Source organism: Rutidosis leptorrhynchoides, chromosome 5, assembly GCF_046630445.1.
Source record: "Rutidosis leptorrhynchoides isolate AG116_Rl617_1_P2 chromosome 5, CSIRO_AGI_Rlap_v1, whole genome shotgun sequence".
Taxonomy (NCBI): Eukaryota; Viridiplantae; Streptophyta; class Magnoliopsida; order Asterales; family Asteraceae; genus Rutidosis; species Rutidosis leptorrhynchoides.
In genome coordinates this window covers 163,565,974-163,584,380 of record NC_092337.1, presented here as the reverse complement: position 1 = coordinate 163,584,380, position 18,407 = coordinate 163,565,974, and the positions used below count along the sequence as shown (strand labels likewise).

General features: G+C 33.7%; 1 protein-coding gene across 1 annotated transcript; it reads left to right on the top strand.

Moving 5' to 3' along the window:
* The first annotated feature begins 15,957 nt into the window (after nt 1–15,957).
* On the top strand, nt 15,958–16,575 carry LOC139849142 (uncharacterized). The gene has a single exon (XM_071838812.1). It carries the CDS (start codon nt 15,958–15,960, stop codon nt 16,573–16,575), a length of 618 nt encoding a protein of 205 aa, XP_071694913.1.
* Nucleotides 16,576–18,407: the final 1,832 nt, after the last annotated feature.

Below are 18,407 nucleotides of genomic sequence, written 5' to 3'. Positions count from 1 at the left end.
CATATACCCTAGATATACTTGTAGAAATTTTGAGGAATCGGAATGAGAATTCAAATATGGACGGGTTTATAACTGTAAAAGAGGCTCGAAACTGGGCTTTTATTTTTGGGTCAAACCGGGCCAAAATAAAATTTTAAGACATTTTTAATAAAGCAATGTTAGCCCAAAAAAAAAATTTCAAGCTGACCTGGCAGCTCGAACCCAGCCAGAGGTTCTGCCCCTTGGACCCCACCAAGGGTTGCCGCCCCTTGGACCTCGCTTATCGGGGGCGCTGCCCCCGAACCCCCGTCATAATCAAGATAAGTTCAAACAAGTGTGCACTCCATACTTCCCCAAACTTGTTCGATATTTATCAAGATTATTTTGGTTACAAATTAATCCCATTACACTTAAATCATATTGGTGACATAGATCACCAGCACATTATAGATTGTAAGTATATATGTCAAAGAACGTTACATGTAGTTATCGTTTTAAAAACTTAAGTTAGTGGTCTCAAAGTATACTTATAACTCGTTGTTGTTAGTTCACAATGAAATGTTAAACCATCCTTAAATCATGTTAAATATGTATAGATATGTACATATACATAATCGTATAATTATCGTGTGTTATATAGTTCGTGATATCATCGGTCAAATTGGACGGTCAAACGTTGTGTGAAACTCTTTTCAAAAACATAAGTCTCAACAGTTTGGATTGCTTATCATGTTGGTAAGGTTTATTTTATGTAAATATTAATCTCATAAGTATAAAACGATCGGAAAAATCCGGGTCGTTACAGTACCTACCCGTTAAATAAATTTCGTCCCGAAATTTTAAAGTTGTACCTATTTTGAGTTGTCGGGAAACAAATGTGGATACTTTTGTTTCATCTGATCCTCTCGTTCCCAAGTAAACTCGGGACCCCTTTGAGCATTCCAACGAACCTTGACGATTGGTATGTTGCTCTGCTTGAGTTGTTTAACTTCACGGTCCATGATTTCAACTGGTTCTTCTATGAATTGTAGTTTCTCGTCGACTTGGATTTATTCAAGAGGAATGGTGAGATCTTCCTTTGCAAGACATTTCTTGAGGTTTGAGACGTGAAATGAATTATGTACCCCGGCGAGTTGTTGTGGTAACTCGAGTCGATAAGCTACCGGTCCGATGCGTTCGATGATCTTGAACGGGCCTACATACCTTGGGTTCAGTTTACCCCTTTTTCCAAAATGTATTACACCTTTCCAAGGTGACACCTTTAGCATAACCATGTCACCGATCTGAAACTCTAATGGTTTCCTTCGAACATCGGCGTAGCTCTTTTGGCGACTACGGGCTGTTTTCAATCTCTCCTTGATTTGCACTATCTTCTCAGTAGTTTCATGGATGATCTCGGGACCAGTTAATTTTCGATCTCCTACTTCATTCCAACAGATAGGGGATCTACACTTCCTTCCATATAGTGCTTCGAATGGTGCAGCTTTAATGCTCGCATGATAACTATTATTATACGAGAATTCTGCTAATGGTAGATATTTATCCCATCCGTTTCCAAAATCGATCACACATGCCCTGAGCATGTCTTGAAGAGTCTGAGTTGTTCTTTCACTCTGCCCGTCAGTTTGCGGATGATATGCGGTGCTCATATCCAAACGGGATCCCAGGGCCTCCTGTAGTGATTGCCAAAACTTTGATGTAAATCTACTATCACGATCGGATATAATGGAAATAGGTATTCCATGAATTGAAACAATTTCCTTTATGTATAATCGTAATAGTTTCTCCATTCTATCCGTTTTCTTTATAGGCAAGAAATGTGCAGATTTGGTGAGACGATCAACTATTACCCAAATGATGTCATAACCCCAGGCAGTCTTAGGTAACTTTGTGATGAAATCCATGGTAATACCATCCCATTTCCATTCTGGGATTTCTGGTTGTTGAAGTAACCCTGACGGCTTCTGGTGTTCTGCTTTGACTTTGGAACAAGTTAAACATTCCCCAACATATGTTGCAACATCTGTCTTTAAATTAGGCCACCAATAATGCGTCTTAAGATCTTGATACATCTTTCCAACTCCAGGATGTATCGAGTATCTTGTCTTATGTGCCTCGTTCAATATCAACTTCCTTAATCCACCCAACTTCGGTACCCAAATACGGTTTGCGAAATATCGAATTCCGTCTTCCCGTATAACGAGTTGCTTCTCATACTTCTTCATTATTTCTTTTCCTATGTTTTCTTTAGTAAGAGCTTCTCGTTGAGCCTCTTTGATTTGTGAGTTGAGATTCATGCGAATTTTTATGTTCATTGCTCGTACTCGAATTGGTTCCCGTTCCTTTCTGCTTAGAGCGTCGGCCACTACATTCGCTTTCCCGGGATGATAGCGAATCTCACAATCATAGTCGTTTATCAGCTTGACCCACCTACGTTGCCTCATGTTCAGCTATTTCTGATCAAAAATATGTTGAAGGCTTTTATGATCAGTAAACACAGTGCATTTAACCCCATATAAATAGTGCCTCCATATCTTCAATGCAAACACTACTGCTCCCAATTCTAAATCATGCGTCGTATAATTCCGCTCTTGAATCTTCAATTGTCGGGATGCGTATGCTATAACTTTCTTCCGTTGCATAAGGACGCAACCAAAACCTTGTCGCGAAGCGTCACAATATATCTCAAAATCATCGTTCCCTTCAGGTAATGATAAAATTGGTGCTGTAGTCAACTTCTTCTTCAGTAATTTAAATGCACTCTCTTGCTCAGAAGTCCATTCGTACTTCTTCCCTTTTTGCGTTAACGCTGTTAATGGTTTAGCTATTCGGGAAAAATCTTGAATAAACCTTCTATAATAACCAGCTAAACCCAAAAATTGGCGTATCTGCGTTGGTGTCTTAGGAGTCTCCCATTTTTCAATGGCCTCAATTTTAGCTGGATCAACCTGAATTCCTTTGCTACTAACAACGTGGCCAAGAAATTGCACTTCTTTCAACCAAAATGCACACTTAGAAAATTTGGCGTATAACTGTTCTTTTCTTAACAATTCTAATACCAACCTTAAATGCTGCTCATGCTCTTACTCACTCTTGGAATAGATAAGAATATCGTCAATGAAAACGATAACAAACTTATCTAAATACGGACTACAAACTCGATTCATGAGGTCCATGAATACAGCTGGCGCATTAGTCAACCCATACGGCATGACCAAAAATTCATAATGACCGTAGCGTGTCCGAAAAGCAGTTTTCGGAATATCTTCTTCTTTGACGCGTAGTTGATGATAGCCCGACCTTAGGTCGATTTTAGAGTAAACACATGATCCTTGCAATTGATTAAATAGGTCATCAATTCTCGGTAGTGGATACCGATTCTTGATAGTTAACTTATTTAATTCAAGATAATCTATACACATTCGAAAAGATCCATCTTTCTTCTTGACGAATAAAATCGGAGCTCCCCACGGTGAAGTGCTCGGTCGAATGAAACCACGGTCCAGTAATTCTTGTAACTGGCTTTGTAACTCTTTCATCTCAGATGGTGCAAGTCTATATGGAGCACGAGCCACTGGTGCAGCTCCTGGTACTAGATCTATTTGAAATTCTACAGATCTAAATGGAGCTAATCCCGGCAACTCATCCGGAAATACTTTAGGAAAATCTCTTACCACAGGCACGTCGTTGATGCTCTTCACTTTTTCCTTCGTTTCAACTTTATTAACATGTGCTAGGATAGCATAGCACCCTTTCTTCAAGCACTTTTGAGCTTCCAAACAACTAATGAGTTTTAGCTTTGAGTTACCCTTCTCTCCATAAATCATTAATGGCGTTCTATCCTTACGAGGAATGCGAATTGCCTTCTTGGCGCACACAACTTCAGCTCCTATTTTGGACATCCAGTCCATGCCGACTATTACATCAAAACTTCCTAATTCTACGGGCATCAAATCAATCTTAAATGTTTCTCCGGCTAAATTTATTTTACAATCACGGTAAATTTTATCGACTTTAATTAGTTTACCATTAGCTAACTCAATCATGTACTTAGCATCTAGAGGTAATGATGAACAATTCAATTTAGCGTGAAAGTCTCTACGCACGTAACTTCTATCGGCACCAGTATCAAATATAATAGATGCGAATAAGTTATTAATGGTAAACGTACCCGTAACAAGCTCCGGGTCTTCATATGCCTCTCTAGCATTAATAACAAATGCTCTTCCACGTGCAGATCCGTTATTCTTCTATGGATTTGGGCACTGACTCTTATAATGACCCTGTTTCCCCCACCCATAACAAGTAACAGTGGCCAAGGCAGTTCTATTTGCATTGGTGGCAGGAGTCTTGGTACCGTTTGTATTTGTAGCGGGAACCCTACAATCTTCAGCAAGATGACCTTTTCGATTACAATTGTTGCACACCACATTACAATAACCAGAGTGATGTTTGTGGCATCTGTTACATAAAGGATTTCGTCCTTTGTAACCTGAGTTTGAACCGCTACCCGCACCTTGCGTGGTTTCTTGTTTCTTGTTGAATTGTTGATGATTACCTTCCCACTTTCTTTTATTTCCCGATGTCTTGACATCGATGTTCTTATCTAGAATAATCTGGTCCATCAACTCGTTCGCCATGGTGATGGCTTCATGAATAGTCTTGGGTTTGGATGCTGTAACATTTTGCCTTGACCTTTTTAGGCAAACCGTCTTTGTACAGTTCAATCTTTCGTTCTTCGGTTGGTACCAATTCGGGACATAGTAAAGCTAATTCCATGAACCGCTGATTGTAGTTGGTGAGTTCAGTACCAACAACTTTCAAGCTTCGTAATTCAGCTTCCAACTTCCTAACCTCGTTCCTTGGACAATATTCGTTAATTAGCATTGTTTTGAATTCTTCCCAAGGAGTATCATAAGCTACATCTCCTCCTACGGCCTTCACATAGTTTTTCCACCACGTGAGTGCACTATCTTGTAGGGTGCACGATGCATACTTGGTCATGTCCTTCTCAATACAACCACTGATTTTAAACACAGACTCAATCTTTTCGATCCACCGGGTTAAACCAACCGGTCCTTCTGTTCCACTGAATGATGAGGGCTTGCAACCTTGAAAAGTTTTGTAAGTGCACCCCACACGAGGATTTGGGTTAACTGCATCACCTCTTGCAGCCTCGACCCATAACATTCTGTCGTTCACTCGCTGATTGATGAGTTCCTGGATTTCTTGTTCCGTCATTCGGTTTAATCGCGCCATAATCTTCAACAAGAATGAAAAAAAATAATTATTCACATGGAATATTATAGATGTAGTATGTATTTACAGTACATCGTAGCTTATTAATAATATGAACCAGTTATTATTATAAAATCCTTTTCTTCTTATTAGCGTTTTATAATTATATCTAGGGTAGTACCTACCCGTTAAAGTTCATACTTAATAGCTTAGTACGAAAATCAATTACTACCACCCAAATAATACTTAACCATGGACAATTATTGCATTTCACACTTCACTATTTTACATATGCTTATCTTACATCAAACATTAAGCAAACCACACTAGTAATATTATACAAAACATTATATGATCCCATGGTTTAAAACAACAGCGCATGATTTAACCCAAACCGTTTGTGTTAAAAGAAATCGCTTAAAGGTTATCCTGGTTGTCTCCCTGCGTTTTGGCTGAGGAACCGAAGAACTGGATGTCGGGATAGAACTAATAGGAATAGCGGGAATAGGTGTGGAAGTATCTGGTGGAGTTGGTGCGACAACATTCTCTCTAGTCTCGGGATTTGGATTTTCCATTTCAGTAGCCTTTCGTTTCTTTCCTCGTTCGAACTTGTCTTTCGTAATTTCCTGTATTTCTTCCTCCTCAGGATCACTTTCTGGTTCCTCTTCAATTGATTCATCCGGAACTTGTGAGTCTTCCCCAAAGGTGTCGTTTTCATCATCGGATAGGTTAATGACTGGAACACCATCTGAAGATTCTGGTTCGGAGTCGCTGAATGTGATAATAAGTTCTAAGCCAGACATCTATCACATAACAACTAGCACGTTAATACCACATAATATTTACATATTAATTTTTAACCAACAAGGATAAGCAATAGTTTTCGAAATCAAACACGGTCAAAGTCCAGACTCACTAATGCATCCTAACAAACTCGATAAGACACACTAATGCAAATTTTCTGGTTCTCTAAGACCAACGCTCTGATACCACATGTCATAACCCGATCTTAACCATAAGGATGAATACAATAACATATGATTTCATCGCGAGGTATTGACCTCTATATGCGACATTTTTCAAAAACTGCATTCGTTTTTACAATACAAACCATAGCTTTTATTACAAATACAAGGTTTAAACAACTTAATAATGATTATCATTTAGCGATAATCTTAGACTTACAAACTTTACATGTGATAATAACAATACGACCTCCAACATATTTTACATTACAAATCCTCCGATATGCAGTTTTATTTTTGACACAAATATGCATACTCAAGATCTTGCTTAAATTCAACATGTTGCAGCGGAAGCTTTTAGTTATCACCTGAGAATAAACATGCTTAAAACGTCAACATAAAGTTGGTGAGATATATGTTTAATGCCGGCAGCGTTATAAATATAGACCACAAGATTTCATATATAAACGTTTTAATAAAAATATTCTAAGTTGTTGAGCACTTGATAACCATACTTAACATTTAATCAACATCGTATATTCCTTTTATTATGAAATCTTACTACACCGTACCAAGTGTAGTCACCGAAACGAAGTACTGTGCAACCGTTGAATACTGGTCGTCCAGTCCGGTTGGGGTTGTCAGGCCCGATAGATCTATCAACAGGATTCGCGTTTACAATACCTCATGTAAATAATAGTTACCAACTTACAGGGAAGTATGCCAGTGGTACAACTCAACGTAGAATATATATTTTTAATCACTTGTGTCCATAACGTAAATCATAAAATGCATGTATTCTCATCCCGAAATATTTAGAGTTTAAAAGTGGGACTATATACTCACTTTTGCCTTGAAGGTATTTATCACGACTTGGTCTCCGATAGATATCACGAACCTAACCATATATATAATATATCAACATATTTTCTTTTTAAGTAATCGTTACATATATATATATATATATATATATATATATATATATATATATATATATATATATATATATATATATATATATATACACACACACTTTTAATACTTTTAATATTTTCTTAGTCCGTAGTTAGCAGTCCGATGTTAGTGGTCCATAATTAGTTGCTCAATAAAATAAATAAAGACCCCATCGTATTCATATTGATCAGAATTAATCTCGACCCATGGTACCATGTTGTCAAGTGACGTGTTGCGTACATAAAGTACCGTGTTGTCAAATGACGTGTTGCGTACAATCATGAGGTCTTATGATTAATCTTCTCGTGTTGTTTACGGGTGGTCATGAAATATATAAAATCAAATCATAAGTAAATATATATTAAATATTATGTTAATTATCCAAGATATGATTAATCCGATTTTGTCATAATATGATATATTACAGGTCTTGAAGTGTTTTTAAAAATCAAATTAGAAGGATCTATTTAGTTTGCGAACAAGTTTGAAATCACTCAAACTATGTTCTTGTTGTTAAAATTTTACAACACAAAATAAGATAGCTATATAAATATGAATCGAATAAGGTTATGAATAAGGTTACTACCTCAAGTTACTTGGACAAAGCTACTGGAAAAGGTAAGAAAAATCTTGGAATCAAAAGAGTGGTGGAGTGGGATTGAAAGATTGGAAGTAATCTCCTTGAAATCGGATGAATATATTAATACGTTCTTGAGTAGGTAAATGAAGAGAGATTAGGGAGTGAATTAACTTGAAAGAAAATTGGAAATGAAATTGTATGTGTGTGTGTGTGCAAAATAGCATGATTATGGGATGGATATATAGGAGATTTAGTTTGTTTTCTTGCACAAAAGTCACACATGAGGTTAAATGGCTGGTTCCCACATGTAACATCATGTCTAGTGGCTGATCATTGAAGTTTATTATTGGTATATACCAATAGTAAATACGTATAGAAGCTGGGTATGATACGGTTACATATACCCTAGATATACTTGTAGAAATTTTGAGGAATCGGAACGAGAATTCAAATATGGACGGGTTTATAACTGTAAAAGAGGCTCAAAACTGGGCTTTTATTTTTGGGTCAAACCGGGCCAAAATAAAATTTTAAGACATTTTTAATAAAGCAATGTTAGCCCAAAAAAAAATTTCCAAGCTGACCTGGCAGCTCGACCCCAGCCAGAGGCTCTGCCCCTTGGACCCCACAAGGGGTTGCCACCCCTTGGACCTCGCTTATCGGGGGCGCTGCCCCCGAACCCCCGTCATAATCAAGATAACTTCAAACAAGTGTGCACTCCATACTTCCCCAAACTTGTTCGATATTTATCAAGATTATTTTGGTTACAAATTAATCCCATTACACTTAAATCATATTGGTGACATAGATCATCAACACATTATAGATTGTAAGTATATATGTCAAAGAACGTTACATATAGTTATCGTTTTGAAAACTTAAGTTAGTGGTCTCAAAGTATACTTATAACTCGTTGTTGTTAGTTCACAATGAAATGTTAAACCATCCTTAAATCATGTTAAATATGTATAGATATGTACATATACATAATCGTATAATTATCGTGTGTTATATAGTTCGTGATATCATCGATCAAATTGGACGGTCAAACGTTGTGTGAAACTCTTTTCAAAAACATAAGTTTCAACAGTTTGGATTGCTTATCATGTTGGTAAGGTTTATTTTATGTAAATATTAATCTCATAAGTATAAAATGATCGGAAAAATCCGGGTCGTTACAGTACCTACCCGTTAAATAAATTTCGTCCCGAAATTTTAAAGTTGTACCTATTTTGCGTTGTCGGGAAACAAATGTGGATACTTTTGTTTCATCTGATCCTCTCGTTCCCAAGTAAACTCGGGACCCCTTCGAGAATTCCAACGAACCTTGACTATTGGTATGTTGCTCTGCTTGAGTTGTTTAACTTCACGGTCCATGATTTCGACTGGTTCTTCTATGAATTGTAGTTTCTCGTCGACTTGGATTTCTTCAAGAGGAATGGTGAGATCTTCCTTTACAAGACATTTCTTGAGGTTTGAGACGTGAAATGAATTATGTACCACGGCGAGTTGTTGTGGTAACTCGAGTCGATAAGCTACCGGTCCGATGCGTTCGATGATCTTGAACGGGCCTACATACCTTGGGTTCAGTTTACCCCTTTTTCCAAAATGTATTACACCTTTCCAAGGTGACACCTTTAGCATAACCATGTCACCGATCTGAAACTCTAATGGTTTCCTTCGAACATCGGCGTAGCTCTTTTGGCGACTACGGGCTGTTTTCAATCTCTCCTTGATTTGCACTATCTTCTCAGTAGTTTCATGGATGATCTCGGGACCAGTTAATTGTCGATCTCCTACTTCATTCCAACAGATAGGGGATCTACACTTCCTTCCATACAGTTCTTCGAATGGTGCAGCTTTAATGCTCGCATGATAACTATTATTATACGAGAATTCTGCTAATGGTAGATATTTATCCCATCCGTTTCCAAAATCAATCACACATGCCCTGAGCATGTCTTGAAGAGTCTGAGTTGTTCTTTCACTCTGCCCGTCAGTTTGCGGATGATATGCGGTGCTCATATCCAAACGGGTTCCCAGGGCCTCCTGTAGTGATTGCCAAAACTTTGATGTAAATCTACTATCACGATCGGATATAATGGAAATAGGTATTCCATGAATTGAAACAATTTCCTTTATGTATAATCGTAATAGTTTCTCCATTCTATCCGTTTCCTTTATAGGCAAGAAATGTGCAGATTTGGTGAGACGATCAACTATTACCCAAATGGTGTCATAACCCCAGGCAGTCTTAGGTAACTTTGTGATGAAATCCATGGTAATACCATCCCATTTCCATTCTGGGATTTCTGGTTGTTGAAGTAACCCTGACGGCTTCTGGTGTTCTGCTTTGACTTTGGAACAAGTTAAACATTCCCCAACATATGTTGCAACATCTGTCTTTAAATTAGGCCACCAATAATGCGTCTTAAGATCTTGATACATTTTTCCAACTCCAGGATGTATCGAGTATCTTGTCTTATGTGCCTCGTTCAATATCAACTTCCTTAATCCACCCAACTTCGGTACCCAAATACGGTTTGCGAAATATCGAATTCCGTCTTCCCGTATAATGAGTTGCTTCTCATACTTCTTCATTATTTCTTTTCCTATGTTTTCTTTAGTAAGAGCTTCTCGTTGAGCCTCTTTGATTTGTGAGTTGAGATTCATGCGAATTTTTATGTTCATTGCTCGTACTCGAATTGGTTCCCGTTCCTTTCTGCTTAGAGCGTCGGCCACTACATTCGCTTTCCCGGGATGATAGCGAATCTCACAATCATAGTCGTTTATCAGCTCGACCCACCTACGTTGCCTCATGTTCAGATGTTTCTGATCAAAAATATGTTGAAGGCTTTTATGATCAGTAAACACAGTGCATTTAACCCCATATAAATAGTGTCTCCATATCTTCAATGCAAACACTACTGCTCCCAATTCTAAATCATGCGTCGTATAATTCCGCTCGTGAATCTTCAATTGTCGGGATGCGTATGCTATAACTTTCTTCCGTTGCATAAGGACGCAACCAAAACCTTGTCGCGAAGCGTCACAATATATCTCAAAATCATCGTTCCCTTCAGGTAATGATAAAATTGATGCTGTAGTCAACTTCTTCTTCAGTAATTGAAATGCACTCTCTTGCTCAGAAGTCCATTCGTACTTCTTCCCTTTTTGCGTTAACGCTGTTAATGGTTTAGCTATTCGGGAAAAATCTTGAATAAACCTTCTATAATAACCGGCTAAACCCAAAAATTGGCATATCTGCGTTGGTGTCTTAGGAGTCTCCCATTTTTCAATGGCCTCAATTTTAGCTGGATCAACCTGAATTCCTTTGCTACTAACAACGTGGCCAAGAAATTGCACTTCTTTCAACCAAAATGCACACTTAGAAAATTTGGCGTATAACTGTTCTTTTCTTAACAATTCTAATACCAACCTTAAATGCTGCTCATGCTCTTGCTCACTCTTGGAATAGATAAGAATATCGTCAATGAAAACGATAACAAACTTATCTAAATACGGCCTACAAACTCGATTCATGAGGTCCATGAATACAGCTGGCGCATTAGTTAACCCAAACGGCATGACCAAAAATTCATAATGACCGTAGCGTGTCCGAAAAGCAGTTTTCGGAATATCTTCTTCTTTGACGCGTAGTTGATGATAGCCCGACCTTAGGTCGATTTTCGAGTAAACGCATGATCCTTGCAATTGATCAAATAGGTCATCAATTCTTGGACCCCGCCAGGGGTTGCCACCCCTTGGACCCCGCTTATCGGGGGCGCTGCCCCCGAACCCCCGTCATAATCAAGATAAGTTCAAACAAGTGTGCACTCCATACTTCCCCAAACTTGTTCGATATTTATCAAGATTATTTTGGTTACAAATTAATCCCATTACACTTAAATCATATTGGTGACATAGATCACCAACACATTATAGATTGTAAGTATATATGTCAAAGAACGTTACATATAGTTATCGTTTTGAAAACTTAAGTTAGTGGTCTCAAAGTATACTTATAACTCGTTGTTGTTAGTTCACAATGAAATGTTAAACCATCCTTAAATCATGTTAAATATGTATAGATATGTACATATACATAATCGTATAATTATCGTGTGTTATATAGTTCGTGATATCATCGGTCAAATTGGACGGTCAAACGTTGTGTGAAACTCTTTTCAAAAACATAAATCTCAACAGTTTGGATTGCTTATCATGTTGGTAAGGTTTATTTTATGTAAATATTAATCTCATAAGTATAAAACGATCGGAAAAATCCGGGTCGTTACAACAGTTATTAAAACAGTGCATGTATTCTCAGCCCAAAAATGTAATGAGTAAAAGGGAGCAAATGAAACTCACCTAATGTATTTTGTAGTAAAAATACATATAACATCATTGAACAAGTGCAAGGTTGGCCTTGGATTCACGAACCTATATCGTTTTGTATATTTATTAATATACATATTTGTAATCGAATAAATATATATATATATATATATATATATATATATATATATATATATATATATTAGTTATATCCTTTTTATTTTAAATATATATATATATATATATATATATATATTTCATATATTCATTTTGCACATAAAAGATATTAAATTTTGTTATGTTATATGTATTAAATATATTTATATAAATATCATTTGTTTGTTAAAGCAGTATTTTAATAATACTAAGATAATATTTTTAGTGATAACAATAATAATAATGATAGTACTAATATTAATATTGATGATAATAGTATTAGTAATTCTATAAATGACAATATTAATGATAGTTTTTATAATAAATATCATAATAATGATAATAATAGTAGTTTTTTTTTTAATAAAATGAATAATTTAATAGTAATGGTAATGAAAATAATAGTTTTGATAATAATACCTAGTACTTAATAATATTAATAATATTAATAATATTAATAATAATTATAACAATCTTATTACTAGTGGTAATCTTAATAATAATACTTTTGTTAATAAAAGTAATAAAATTTCCAAATGTTACTAATACTAATATTAATGATAATTATGATAGTTTGTATTATTTTTATATCAACAATAATAATAATAATCCTAATCATAACAATACTAGTAATAACATTAATAAAAATAATAATAAAAATAAAAAAATAATGATAATAGAACTAAAAGTAATTGTGTATACCCTTGAGAAACTTTGCCTAAAAAGAATTGTCCCATTCGAGACTCGAACCCATGACCTCTCGGACACCCGCCAACACTCACGACCACCCATCTGTCATGTCTTTTTCTGTTTTAATCCCACAACAACATTATATAAACCGTATTACTTAATTCATATTCTTCTCCACATAGAACAAGATCATAACCAAAATCAATCTCCACATAGTCTTGTCTATGACTGATAACATCAATTATATAATAAAACTTGATTGTAAAAAAAATGAAAAAAAATTATGAACAATATCATAACTGACGTCGCTGCAGTTTAAAAAAAAAATTGATTTTCGTTTTGTGGAAGTTTTAGCTCAAGGTTATAACACAAGATATGTTTTAAAACTTTTCTATCATCTTCCCAAATTCTTAATTTCACTTAATTCGTAACAAACAATTCGAATTTAACTAAAGAACATACCTTTGACTTTTTATTCAAAACGTTTGACTCGAAAATTCTCCTTTGATTTTATAAATTACGATTTGAAACTGTACAGAAAGATTCACGACAATCTTGGAGTCACTTCTGCATTTTTACATTTTGAAAACGATTAAATTTTTAGCTATTGAATAAAATGAACTCGTACAGAGGTACCGGACATATCTGTTTTTATTTCTCTCACCCCTCTTATTATTTGCAATGTTAATTGTATATAAGGTGTTAGTGAAAGGGATATATAATGAGAAGGATCAGTTTCAATTGTTTTGTAATGGAGATTCGGTGACAGATGACTCCAAAACAGACAGGAACACAAATACAAAAAAATAAAAGCAGATGTGGACTGCTAACTGACTTGTTATTGTTCTGTGATGAAATTTCGATGTAGTAATTAGGTTAGAGACAGGAGTACCAATCACATACAGTTTGAAAAAGATCTGCAACTGATTCTATCCCTTTTAATTCGTGGTTACATAAATAAATATTAATAATAATAAATCAATTAATAATAATAATAAATACTAATAATAATAATATTAATAATTAATAACAATGCTAATAATAAAAGTAATAATAATAGTAAATCACAATAATAATAATTTTAGTGAAACCTATAATGATAACATTGTTAATTATAATTATAATACTAATTATTAATAATAATAACAATAATACTAATAATATATCAATTTATATATATCAACATTCATATCTTTGTATTATTTATTGATATTAATAATATATCTAACATTGACTTTAATAAAGATAATAAAAATATATTTATCTTTTTCTTTTCTTTTTTTATGGTGCAATAACATTAATTTTACTGATAATAATAATATTAATAATAGAATAATATAACCATTTATAATTATCTAATTTCATATATATATATATATTTATATATTTTAAGTAATAATAATAATGATATAAATATTGAAAGTAATGTTAATGATACTAATGTAATATTTACACTTAAAATTTATAATTAAATTTAATTTGTTAAAGTTTATTAATTATATCATATTTATCAATGATATAATATATTGAATCTTTAGTATTTATTTACTGTTTATATTTTAACTTGTAATATATTAGCCTTACATTTTATTAATTACGAAGTACTTATTTTATAATAACATATTTGAATATCTACATATTGTACTTATTTTACAATATACTTATATTATTTATATACATTTATGTATAGATTCATTTTAAATTACACTTAATTATCTTGTATCTTATTTTACATATTTAATTCTAATATTTAAATTATATTTTATCATTTCAAATTATTATATATACATGTTTATTTACAAACAATTGTTCGTGAATCGTTGGGGCTGATCAAAGGTTAATTGATTACATGAATATAGATTTCAAAACTTTCGAGACTCAACATTACAGATTTTTGCTTATCGTGTCGGAATCATATAAAGATTAAAGTTTAAATTTGATCGAAAATTCCCGGGTCATCACAGCTGCTATCTTTTTTTGGACTTACTGTGAAAGATCTATTAAAGTTAAGGACTACAGTTGTTGTTTTAAAGTTATTGGCTAAAGAGTTCAAGTTTTAGAAGTTGAAGGTTTAAAATGAAAATTATGTCCCTCATATCATCTGGTAGCTGACATATGAGCAATGAGAGTTAAAAGGATGATTTTAGGGTTCTGGCATTCAACACAACACATTCTTTCAATATTGATTTTCAGATTCTCTCAAGTTTTCTCTCATTGGTTTTTTGTATCCCTAGATTCAATATCAAAATTGATCTAGTTGATCTTGTGTTTCACTTATTCTTTCAAGTTATTGTTCATCGATTGTGAACAATTTTGGTTGTGTAATTGTGGATCTGATTATAATAAGAAGTCATATTTGATTCTGGTGTTTGATCTGTATATTTTTACATGGTATCAGAGCGGTTGATGCTTGAATCGATTGTGTTCTTCATCAAACGCATACGATTCTGGTGATTTAGGGTTTGTATCGTGCTAGGGTTCTTGGATCTAAAAATTTGGGCATCGGCTCAAATTAGGGTTTCATTAACAGATTGTCCTTTGAAAAAGAGATAATTCTATCATCCGCTGCTTATCTTCATCTCAATCATCTGTTATTATCATCTTTGAAGGGGAGTCTCATTTTTATTCGTGTTTTCCATTATTGATTGTTAGTTTTATTATCTGTTCTTGATATTGTTGTGTTATCTGTTCTTGTTTCTGCATCAGTTCTTGATATTTGTTTGTGATATTGTTATCTACTATTTGATATTAATTGTGATATCTGTATCTACTATCTTCTATCTGGTATTGCATGTGATTTCTACTATCTTTGATAATAATTGTGTTTTTCTCTATCTGTTATATTGCTAGTCTGTTATTTTTTGCATAAATTCTTTTTTCATGGCTGGAACTGTTAGTGATGATGTTTTGATTAGTAAACATGATTTTGGAGATCCACTGTATTTACATCCATCTGATATTAGTAGCACACCTATCATTACTTTGAAATTAACTGGCACTGAAAATTACAGAGTGTGATCTTGTTCCATGACTCTAGCTTTGCAAACTAAGAATAAAATGGGCTTTGTTAATGGAAAAGTTAAAAAAGATAAAACAAATGTTGTTTTGGGGAATCAATGGGATAGATGTAATTCAGTGGTTCTTTCTTGGATACTGGGTACCATCTCAGAAGAATTATATCTTGGGCAAGTTTACTCTACTATTGCTTCTGAATTGTGGACTGAATTAAAAGAGACTTATGATAAGGTTGATGGTTCTGTTGTGTTCAATTTGCATAAAAAGATTAATTCATTAACTCAAAATGGCTCATCATTGTCTGAATATTATCACACACTTAATTCTTTATGGAAACAATTTGATGTTATGGTTCACATACCTGATAATACAACTGAATTTAAAGAACATATGGAAATGATTAAGCTAATGCAATTTTTAATGGGTCTGGATGAATCATATTCTCAAATAAGGAGCATAATTTTAACCACTGAATCACTTCCTACTATTAAAACTGCTTATGCCACTCTATCAAGAGAAGAGTCACGCAAAAATGCTTCAAGTAATACAATTAAAAGGAATCAGGCTTCTGCCTTTGTCACTAAAACTTTGTCAAATCAAACTTACAATCCATCCAATAACACTAGATTTACAAGAGGACCTAATCCTAATCTTAAGTGAATTAAATGTAATAAAAGTGGTCACATAATTGATAGGTGTTATGAGGTTGTTGGATATCCTCCTAGTTTTAGAGGCAAAATGGCTAATAATAAGTCTAATAATAATCCTACTAGTTCCTCCTGGACTAGTACTAACAAAAGTTACACTAACAATTCTGCTTCTACTTCTTCTGATTGTTCTGCTCAAGGTTCTCAACCTTTCTCTGAAGAACAAATGGCTATTCTCTTATCTCTCTTGAATCCTAAGCAAAACACCAGTGAACCTAAATCAAACATGGCAGGTACTGGTTATTTTAAGTCTAATATGACTTGTTCTAATATCTTCAAAAATAATCCAAGTTGGATTATTGATTCTGGTGAAATCAACATTACATTCTAACGACCCGTCCTAATCCATCTGAATGAAGTCCATATCGATTATAAACGATTCACAATAGTTGGTTACATCGCGAGGTACTTGACCTCTGTATGATACATTTTACAAACATTGCATTCGTTTTTAAAAGACAAACTTTCATTTCATCAAAAGTTGACGGCTTGCCTACCACTTCATAATATATTCAACTATAATTGACTTAATAATAATCTTGATGAACTCATCGACTCGAATGCAACGTCTTTTTGAAATAAGTCATGAACGACTCCAAGTAATATCTCTAAAATGAGCAAATGCACAGCGGAAGATTTCTTTCGTACCTAAGAATAAACATGCTTTAAAGTGTCAACCAAAAGGTTGGTGAGTTCATTAGTTTATCATAAGCATTCATTTCCATTATTATAATAGACCACAAGATTTTCATTTCACATAAATATACGTCCCATACATAGAGACAAAAATATCATTCATATGGATTGAACACCTGGTAACCGACATTAACAAGATGCATATAAGAATATCCCCTATCATTCCGGGAAATCCTTCAGACATGATAAAAACGAATTCGAAGTACTAAAACATCCGGTACTTTGGATGGGGTTCGTTAGGCCCAATAGATCTATCTTTAGAGTTCGCGTCAATTAGGGTGTCTGTTCCCTAATTCTTAGATTACCAGACTTAATAAAAAAAGGCATATTCGATTTCGATCATTCAACCATATAATGTAGTTTTGATTACTTGTGTCTATTTCGTAAAAACATTTATAAAAATTGCGCATGTATTCTCAGCCCAAAAATATAAAGGGTAAAAAGGTAAATGAAACTCACCATACGATATTTTGTAGTAAAAATATTCATACGACGATGCTGAACAATGCAGAGTCGACTTCGAATTCACGAACCTATATCAAGTATATATATATATTAACACATATCACGTTTAATCAACTAGGTTTATTTATATGTATTAAGATTAATATCTTTGTATATATATATATATATATATATAGTTACATTATTACTTATAATATGATATATAATTTATTTAGTGTTATATCAACAATAATATATTAGTTAATATATAAAAAAAAATATTAGCATGTAGTATTAGTATGCTTGTAATATATTTTTATATAAATATCGTGTGTTTGTTAAAATGATACCTATAATAATACTAAAATAGTGTTAATAATAATAAAAATGATAATTTTAGCGATATTGATAATGATAGTACTACTAATATTAATGGTTATAATAATCTTCGTGTTTAACTCCTAAACTTATAATTATAATTTCTATAACTCTAATTCATATTTATAATCATCATCGTACATGTATTAATATAATTAAAATCTTTTTTCCCATGTCTTTACCATATCATCATTTATTAACTTTGCAATATAATTATGTTTTTATTATTAACATGTTCATGATAATAATAATAATGATAATAATGAT